This window comes from Rhinolophus sinicus, linkage group LG12 (assembly GCF_036562045.2).
Source record: "Rhinolophus sinicus isolate RSC01 linkage group LG12, ASM3656204v1, whole genome shotgun sequence".
Classification (NCBI taxonomy): Eukaryota; Metazoa; Chordata; class Mammalia; order Chiroptera; family Rhinolophidae; genus Rhinolophus; species Rhinolophus sinicus.
The window spans coordinates 14,464,217-14,474,716 of NC_133761.1; the positions used below are offsets into that span (position 1 = coordinate 14,464,217).

A 10,500-nucleotide genomic window follows, 5' to 3' on the forward strand; every position below is an offset into this window, starting at 1 on the left:
CTAAATGACCCAGGATCTAGCAGATTTTCATTTTGGAAAGTTTTTTTCTGGCAACAACATGGAGTATGAAAGGTTATAGCACTGGAAGCAGTAGGCCCAGTACATATATTCATCAGATAACAAATCATGAGAATGAACCACGGTAGTGCCTTTTTTGCAGTTAAAAAGAGAGGGATCAGTTAAACAGTATTTAGAAAACAAAAATAGAACTTAGTGGCTCAATAACTGTCAGAATTGAAGATGTCTAATTTATGAGAAATACATTTGTCAAGATTAAAATATGAAGTGTGTTACTGTAATGAGATTACTTATATCGTTGATTGAATATACTTTTCAGGAATTTTCACAAAGTTCATATTGTTTTTCTCATTTATAAATATTGATTTTATTATTTTTTAATACTTACCATTACTAACTTATTACTAAAGAATATATTTTAAGAAAATTAAGCCTACATTTTTATTTAACCCAGGATATACCTGAAGATATTCTTAAGAATTTAGTGGAAGAGCTTCCTCAACCACGAAAAGTACCAAGACGTCTAGATGAGTACACACAAGAAGAAATAGAAGCTTTCCCAAGAGTGTGGTCTCCGTAAGTCTTTTTTTTTCTTTCTTATCTTTGTTTTTATTTTCTTGTTTTTTAAGCTGGGTTTGGTGCCCCCTTTTTCCTTAATCGAATGATAAGACCCTTGAGGTGGAAAGAGTGAGCTTTTTTTTTTTTTTTGACTACCTTGGATACTCTGCAGCTTCTATCTGCAAATAAACTCTAGATGTAAATGGTAGAACCAAAAGTCTCTAAGTTTTAAGACCTTGCTAGGTAAGCGCAAGGGTGTTCATAAGTGCATATAATTGTCAGGTATTTTGTTTGGGGTAACGTTACGTGGATGGATTGTAGTTTCTTGGAATGTTAAATGAATTGTCATTACTTAAAACAAAGTGATTCTCCATTTTCCAGATTGCTTCACTAAGACAAGAATACCCTCTAAGGAAAAGTCATTAATTCTGGATACTTATAATCTTGATCCACATAGAAAAACAAAACACTTTTTCTTCCCTTCTGTACAGTTCTATCTGCCTAGGGTCTGGAAAGCTGCTTAGATTTCACATACTGTCTCTCCTCTAATTGTTTCCAGGCTGCTTTGCCTGGCCTCCCAGGTTCTCCATGACCTGCCTCCTTCCTATCTCTTCAACTTAAATTCTTCCCACCCCACTGTACTGTTGGAGCAGTATCAGACTGTTTAAGACTGGCACCTTTTTTTATGCAATTTAACTCTCCTTGCCTTTGTTCTGCTATTACTTCTACATAAAACAGGCCCCTCACCTTTAATGTCTGGGGTAACTCTTATTCTTTAGACCTTAGTTCAGAGGTCATCTCCTTTAAAAAGCCTTGCCTGAATGTCAAGACCAGACTAAGGGCCCAGCCATCTTCTGCTTCACACTTGCTGTCTGACACTGTCTCTACTGCATCGAGCTCCTCCAGAAAAGGGCTTGCATCTTGGCATGGTTGCATCCCCAGGGAATAGACCACTACTTCACATGCGAGAGCCTCAGAAATGTTTACAGAACTTACACAGTAAATCTGGAGAGAACCACATGTCCTCATTGCTTGGCCTACACAAGACAGCTAATCTTCCCTCAGATACTGTCCTCTATGCTCTGAAAATCTCATCTCTTTATTGGCTCTTTGGCCAGATAGGTTCTGAAAATCTAAGACCTACCAAGATTGGCTTATGTACAGGAATCTAATCATTGACTCTCGTTATTGCCCATATATATATATAATCTTCAAACCCTTTCCACACAGGAGAAGTCTTTACAGTATTTCGTGTAAATCTTTTGACTATGCTGTCTTGTGCCAGGGTCTTCTTTACTAAATCTGCAAATGATGAGCAAACTAATGTTATCAGTGATCATTTATTGAGCACTTTCCAGTTGCCCATAGTTGCGCTAGTGGTTTACATGCGTTGTATCTAATTCTCTCCACAGGCTTATAAAATAAATATATTATTCCTATTTTTAAAAGGAAGACAAGGGTCAGCTGGTTTGTAGTGCAGCCTGGATTTAAACCTGTGTCTGACTGCAAAGCCTGCGTTCTTTTCACAGAAGCAAACTGCTTCCTTAATGTATATATTTATTCAACAAATACATATTAGCTATCTCTTCTGTGCAGGACACCGTAATAGCACTAGGTTATACGCTGGATTAAAGAAGTTATTTAATTCAGTTTCAATTATTTAATTCTAGCTCCTGGGTAATGGTCTGAACCACTCTGCTGAAGTGCCTCTTCTTGCCTCTTATAGCATCTTACGTAAATACACTTAAGTCATATGTAGTTCTCAAATATTCCACTTTACGAAGTTATATTCTAAAAAAGAATTTTAAGTAGTCCTTGAAGTTTGGGTAGGTTACCATGCTGTATGAAGGTCTGTAAATCTTAAGTATGTCATGCCTGATTTCTTATAGAAACATTATCATTAATGAGTTTATTTACCTAAGAGGGGTATGGTACTTTCCTTTTTTTTTTTTTTAACTAGAAATATCAAAGGTGCTGTTTAATCAAATATATGACTAAACACATATTAGGCACTCAGAGTTACATGTCATGAATACTCTAATGTACGAGGTCAGACAATTAAGTTTGCAAACTCATCCTAGAAAAAGTGCTACATCCCTCATTGCTGAATATCACGATGGTCACCTTTGACGTACTCCCCTTGGGAAGCTATGCACTGACGCCAGTGCCTAGTCCACCCTTCAAAGCAATTTTGGAACTCTTTCTGGAATGGCCATCAGAGCTGTCGTTGTATTACCCTTGATGTTCTGAATGTCATCAAAATGTCTTCCTTTCAATATTTCCTTTATCTTTGGGTAAAGAAAGAAGTCATTGGGGGGCCAGATCAGGTGAGTAGGGAGGGTTTTCCAATACATTTATTTGTTTACTGGCTAAAAACTCCCTCACAGACAGTGCCATGTGAGCTGGTGCATTGTCGTGATGCAAGAGCCATGAATTGTTGGCGAAAAGTTCAGGTCATTTTCATCTAACTTTTTCAAGCAGCCTTTTCAGCACTTCGAAATAGCTAACTTGGTTAACTTTTGTCCAATTAGTATAAATTCATAATGAATAATCCCTCTGATATCAAAAAAAGTTTAGCAACATCGTTGCAACAAATTCTCGAACTTAATTGTCAGACCTGGTACATTCTAAATCAGTTAAACCAGGTAGAATAGTAGTAATATAATAACCATTCAACAAAAATGATATTAAATGTTACTATAATCAGAGTACTACTCAAAGTGGTCATTTTAAGTGATTCCTGGTTCATTTAAAACAAAAGGTACTGAGTGCCTTTATTATATTAATGGAATTAAAAGGGGCTTTTCTGTAATTATTTTTAAATAGACTTTCAGAGAAACTTAGAGCCTTTGATGCATTTTTTAGCTATGCTCTGGGAATGGATTTTCTTGCCCTTTCTTTTCATTCCAAATTTCTCTGTGGCAGGAATACTCATTAGATAGCAGGTTTTCCTTTGTGCTATTAAAGTGGACTCCTTCCTCACAAGTAGCCACACAACATATGTTAACTTGTGTTCCCAAAACCGTAATGTGTGTATACACTTACTGAAATTCAAGGATCTATCATGATATAGGTATACTAGTTATTTAATATAAATCATTCAACATTTCATTAGTCTGCATATCAGAGCTAACATGAAGTCTAGTTCATTTGTATCACTGTGGAATGAATGTGATGAGGAAAAACTATGCATTTTTGGATTAACCAAAAGTTTGTTATCTAAGAAAAGGATGATCTTTTAGTTCAGGACTATCTAACAGAACTTTCCACAACGAGGAAAAGTCTGTTTCAGAGCTGCCGACTGCAGCAGCTCCCGGCCTCATGTGGCTGGAGTACTTACTCTGGGCTAGTGTAGTATAACTGAGGAACTGAATATTTAATTTTATGGAATGTTAACTAATTTAAATTTCAGTAGCTTCATGTGTGGCTGCTTAAGGGACTAGGGCATTTTATTGTTTGCTATGTCATAAAGTTTTAGTATTACATCCATTGGAATTAGGATTAAAATATTTGATGTACCATGCAATGCAATCCATTGAAAATGGGATTTCTTATTATTGGTAGCTCTGCTTTCATGCATAAAAATGTTTTATTTTTCTCCTTTGGAGAAGGAACCTGCTTAAAATATGCTTTTGTTCCACCCAAAAGAGCTAAGCCAAGAATATAATATTTCTTGGGAATGTAGTAACTGGAATTTATCCAAGATCTTATGGTAAACCTGAGGAGACTTGACTGAAACAGATGTACCTGGGTTGCACCATAAATAAATAGACACAAAAATAGCTTGCTTTGGTTTTTGTTTCCCTAGCAATAAAACTTAAAATATGTTTATAAAATAAAAATGTATATTTTGTAATTGGAGCTATAATTAACTTTTGGTTAAATGTAAGTTTATTAGTTTTTTTTCTGTTAGAGACAAAAAGTTTCTGAGCAACAATAACAATTGTCAGACTAAGCTTTGAATCTAGTTAGGTGATTGACAAAACTGTTTTCATCTTAATTCAATGCTACCATTGTTGGGATTTCATTTAAATTATTTTCAGTCACTTGTAAATGTTACATTCTCTCAGGCCTAATTTCAGCATACATGGGATTTTTCTTATGATAGTTGTTTAGTCATTTTTAAAGCAATGGTAGATAAGAAGAAAAAAGTGATTTTTTTATGAGAAAACTATAAATATTTTTTATAACTAAAAGCCACATTTTCATATGAGAAGTATTGACTGACTACCTCACTTCTTAGTGGAAGTACTTGGCATATTAGTAATTTTTATATCTCATAGATACATAAATTATAGTCACATATGTGATGGGGTTATATTTTGTGTTTCCTGGTGGAACAAAGTAGATGTGTTTGCTATGTGCAACCAGTGATTGTAGGGTATACACTCAGAATTTGTTTCTCAAAGAAAAAAACTAGCACTCACTAACCCTTCACAATTCAGTTGCCTGAGACTGTAGCTTTCAAATGGTCAGCTTATTTTAATACTGTCAGTAATTATTTCCATAATCATCGCAATTTTGCCAACACATTACAAAGCCACAATAATCATGGAAATTATCATGCTGGCACTGTAATGGAAATTTTTTCATTATGTTGGTTAAAAATAAAACTTGGATCGTTTTAAACTCTATTTTCATTTTTACAAAATTCTGTCAGAGATCTTTTCTTAGGAAAAACTAGGTATGTGGAAATTTTCAACTTGAATTGCTTCACATTATCCACAGAGTGATAAAACAAATCCAAAGAAGAACTGTGTTTTTATTCCTTACCCATTGAATCAGCAATGCTTTATTTTAAGCAAAACCCGCACCTTTGTACAGAAACTAAATGTGGAAAGTTTCAGCATCAAAAAATGCATGAAAACAGATGTTTATAATGGAAACCCTCGTCCCTGGCGTTTAATGCGCTTTACGAAGTATGCTATTAGAAGTGTGCCTGCAAGGGAGAGAGGGTGGTAAGGATGAAGGGGACTGACTCTGGAGGTGTCTTTCCTGACAGCAGGCTGACAGGGGTCCAGGCGCCGGGAACATCAGCCCAGCAAAGGGGGCTCGGTGAGCACCCGGTCCAGTCTGCAGCTCTAGAAGAGAGCAAAGCTTTGAGCCCTCGGATACAAAAGCAATTAATCCTAAAAATGCACAGATTGCCAGTTTCAGTTAAATTAATACCCTGCAAAATACTATTTTTACCTGTGGCTTTATATTAATAAAACGTGCTTCAGATCAGAGACTTAAAAGACAGTGGAGAACATTTTTACCTTTTCAGAGCCCATCAGGAGCTGGGATCTAGACATCTTCAAGATTTTCCATCATTTCATGCTCGTCTAGTCAGGTGGCATTTTCCTACAAGATGGAACTTAATTCTCTGCTCTTCACAATCAGAAGTTATTAGCTGGACGTGCAGAGGAGGTGACATTCCAACTTTCCCACTCATTTTAACCAGCTCAGCATTGGCCTAAACCCTACACCTCAGTATTTCCAGTGCTGCAATTTGCTCAAATTAGGCATTCTAAACTGTTCTAAATTGTTCTTTTGGATATGAACAGATTAGAACTGGTTGTTAAAATAAAAAGCAATCTCTATTTAAACAACCAAAAGCAAATCATTTACAATCCTAGCCAACAGAACATAGAACTTCAAAGCGATACTAGAATACAACAATTCCTGTTCATTTTAATTGAAGAAACAATAATTTGATTTAAAAAAAATTTTTAACAATCTTATGAGTTTAGTTTTTTTTTGTTTGTTTGTTCTTTTTGTTTGTTTGTTTGTTTTTTTAAAAGCACTGTTGGACTTTCTCTGATCAGGCTGGTGGTGCAAGTGCCTGGAGAAGTGATTATAAAATCACCATTATTCTGCTTCACTGTTACCTGTACAGCTCTCATCTTTAGTTCAAGGAGTATGTGATGATTTCCTGGAATGGCTTATTCTAAATAATTTCATCCATACAGTGGACATAACTTAAAACTCAATCAAACTGACCTTTTACCATTTTTAAGATTACTCCACTGTCCAAATTCTATTCTAGTCTGAAATATTTTGTTGGAGTAAGCATTATACTGAGAAATATCATTTAAGAATGAAAAGACACAGACCTAAGGGGAAATTCAATATTTTGGAGATTGATTCGACTTGAGTTATATCCAACGTCTTGTGTGCCTGCTTTCCTTTGTGGGTACACAGAGAGAAGTAGAAGCATTCGTATAAAAACCTCGCTTCCCCACAGGAGCACCTCTTAAAGCCGTGTGGTATTATTCACTGTCTTCAGTATGAGTGGATGTTTCTAGCTCTGCCAACATCTAAAGTATCTAGTCCTTCGTGCACACACACACACACACACACACCCTCCCGAAAGCAAGTTAACCATCTGGGAAAGATCCTGATTACTTGTCAGTAGAAAGAGCAGGGAATGAGCTGGCAAACAAGTGGCATTTTCAAGGCAGTCACTGCTCTAATGACAGATACCTTACAAGCACCCACCACATGCTGGGCCCTGTGCTGATAACTGGAACCAGGTCAGTGTTACTGGGCCCCTTTCTTCAGAGGCACTGACAGCACAATAGTGTCATGTAGAGTAAAATGGTGCTTGCAGGCGCTGGAGTCGGAAGGTCTGCACGAGGTCCCTGCCATCCGCTTCCTGGCCTTGTATCCTTAGACAAGCTACTCAACCGCTCTGAGCCTCAGTTTTGTCAATTGAAGCTGCTAACGGTACCTTTCTCACAATGTAGTCATGAAGATAAACTCAGATAATGCACCGGAAGTAGTTAGTATACTTCATGGCATCTAAGAAGCACTCGGCACATGTTACTTACACAAATGAAATGTATTTCCGTAGGGGCGAGTATAATTTCAGAAACACTGTAATGAAAGTGTGCCTGATGTAATCCAGCCATCGCAGAGAAAGCAGCCCTGCGGAAGTCAGAAAAGAAGAGTTGTTGAGGGCTTCTCAGATGTGATTTTTAAGGTGGAATTTTGAAGGCATTCATCAAGTCCCCTCAAGCAGCTAAGAGAGATTCCAAGGAAAGCAAATCTCAGGTACCCAGATCCAGAGGTGTGAAAGTTTTTATCTGGGCAATAGCAAGTAGTGTAAAGGGACCCGAATGTAGAAAAATGAAAGTAGGGAAAGAATGACTCAGAAAGATGAACGGGGATGTTTGAACCTTGGCAAAGCCGGGGAGGGCGAATGAAGATTTTTTTAAGCAGGGCCACTTGATACATGGAAGTGGGTTGGGAAAGAAGGAATCTGTGTCAGAGACTCCCAGATGTCTTACTCTTTGCCTCATTTTCCCTAAACTCCAAATCCGAATTACTAGCTGCCTGCCATGTCCAGATTTTCTCATATTCCAAACCAAGATTCATTCTTCAGAATCTGTTCCTCTGCCTGCATTCCCTACCCTGAAAAAAGAAAATATATATATATATATGTATATATATATATATATACGTATATATATATATATATATATATATATATATATATATATATATATATATATATATATATATATATATATATATATATATATATATATATATATATATATACATATATATATATATATAAAGAGCATTGCCGCTCACTGAGTTCTTCTAGCTGAAAATTAGTATGTAGTCCGTGGATTATCATTTTCTAGTAGCCCCCTTCCCCATCACTCCCTTACCCCTGGCCCTCTTCCCTCTCCCTTCCTACCCTTTCCCCCGGCAAACGTGTTACTTTTCTGCTTCCTAAATCCTTAACCTGTTTTTTTTCTCACTCATCACCGCTACAGCCCTAACAGAGCCCTCATCTTCACCATCCTCTATTTCTCAAAAAAAAATCTTGAAACAAACGTGGGCTTTATTAGGCCCCTGTCGCTTTCGGGTCGCAGCCTCCATTCCTTACAGATTACACCTTTCACACACATTTCCAATTTTACTTCTAAATTTCATTAAAAGGTGCTTTTGTCATCTCATTACTTAATAAACTAACCTTTAGCGTGGAAACTAGACTAAGCACCTTTAATTTATTGAGTGGAGTTGCAGAGACTTTTTAGGACATTAGCTTAGCTCTTTCCAATGGTCTCATCACCTCCCTTTTGTAATCGTAGGAACCAGCCAGACGGGAGAACACATTGTTTTTTTTAGAATGTACTGATGTCTCTTGCTGCTTTGATTGTATTGAGTCACATACCGAAGATTGAAAGAATACACTTTGGAGCTGCCCTCAGCTATCGTATCAAACTGTCATTTCCCAAACTTTAGATACAGTTCTTATGTTTGGAAAGAGATTTCAAACACAGTGACAAAATCCTGCAGTTTCTCTTCTTGTTGTTATAGAATGACTGATACGGTGGAGCACATTTGGCTGATTTCCCAGATCAGTGCCTGAATTCCTCCGAGTTACATAATAACTTTAAGTTGTAATTTGTTCATTTACTCAGCCACTAGACTATTGGTCTTCATAGCTGGACTATCTGGTATCTTGTGAGTGTTTTGTTTAAGAAAACACACTGTAAATGTAGAAAGGGACTAGATAAGTTGTTTCAGGGCAAACAGAGTTCATCTGCTTTTTAACAGAACTCAAACTATCAAATATTTTTACAGCTGTTTTAAAAAATATCTATTTAGTTTACTTATTACTAACTTCCTTTTGAAAATTCCATATGAGTTCAGTACCTAAAAATACACTATGAAAAAGATAACGGGACACTATATTTTTGCATTTTATAATTGCCTATTCTTCACTTTCTTCATTGTTATAATTTAACATTTCCCTGAAAATGTTCTTTGTTTTAATTTACTACTAGAAGCAACTTTCAGGTATTATTAATCCTATAAATACATAAATGAGGAAGACAAATTATATGTGTATAATTAAAATATCAAAGAACTAGTGTATATATGTATCATAATGAAAACTAAATTTAGCATATGATAAAATAATATACATAGGGAAATTACTCATTCAAATTTTGCCTTTATTAAGTAAATACATATGCTCATATGTGTTTTAAAGATCATAGCAATTCTTTCTATGAAAAGGACTTTCTGAAAAAATACTCTAAAATAGAACACAGAAATTGAATTCAAGTTTTTAAGTTACGAAATACATTCATGCATAGGTACAAAATGGCCTATATTTATATTCTCAAAAGAACTTTGGGAATTGTCACTTAACCATCCTACTTTGTGAGAATTTGGCTTTGGTGTTTTTCACCAAAAACTTAGATATAATGTTTGTAGATAATAATCGATAAAGTTACTTTCATGTTAAGTTGGAAAAATAATCTTCCTTCATCAGGCAGGAGAAAATGACATATGATTCAGGAAGAAATAAACATTGACTTTTGTGTTTCAGACCTGAAGATTACCGGCTGTAGAAGAATGAAAATTGCAGAAAATAACTTCTTCCTGATAAATTTCTCCTAACCCACAGGACTGAGTGAAACAACCACTGCATTTTGACAGGAAACTTGGTATGGGCGCTGAAAGTTTGTGGAGAAAGGTCAGGAAGGGATCTTCCTTCAATAGGAAATTGCAATAAAATACATCGTTTTATAGAATTGATTGCTTTATAGTGTGATCTGATTTCAATGTTGCAAATAGTGATAAGAATAAAATTTCTTACTTGGTTGACTATTCAATTTTGCCTTTAATGAAAAAATAAGCACTAGATCGCATTGCAGTTAAAGTTGCCAACAAGTGCCCATCCATGCAGATTTCCTCAAATTTCCAATCCCTGTTCTTGCCAACTGGGAAGACGAGCTCCACCTTCACTTTTCCTTTCAGTGATACTTTAGCTAACCTCCCATCCATCTAAGTTCATCCCTCCTGCTCAGCAGGGTAAGGTTTGCCCTGAGGTATTTACAAACTGCTACCATCTTTTCCCATAGAGCCTCTCTGTCCATGACACCACAATAACAAAATAATGCCTGTCTACTCCGT

At 36.1% G+C, this 10,500-nt stretch overlaps 1 protein-coding gene across 2 annotated transcripts in view; it reads left to right on the forward strand.

Moving 5' to 3' along the window:
• The window catches only part of MRPL13 (mitochondrial ribosomal protein L13), a 33,613-nt gene extending 23,419 nt beyond the window's left edge, over positions 1-10,194 (forward strand). Inside the window, exons 6-7 of one of the 2 annotated variants that reach the window (XM_019717080.2) lie at positions 473-594; positions 9,914-10,194. In XM_019717080.2, the coding sequence (XP_019572639.1) occupies positions 473-594; positions 9,914-9,935 (144 nt within the window). In that variant the 3' untranslated portion in view covers positions 9,936-10,194. The remainder of the gene's footprint in view (positions 1-472; positions 595-9,913) is intronic. The other variant, XM_019717173.2, reaches the window with a different exon arrangement.
• Positions 10,195-10,500: the final 306 nt, after the last annotated feature.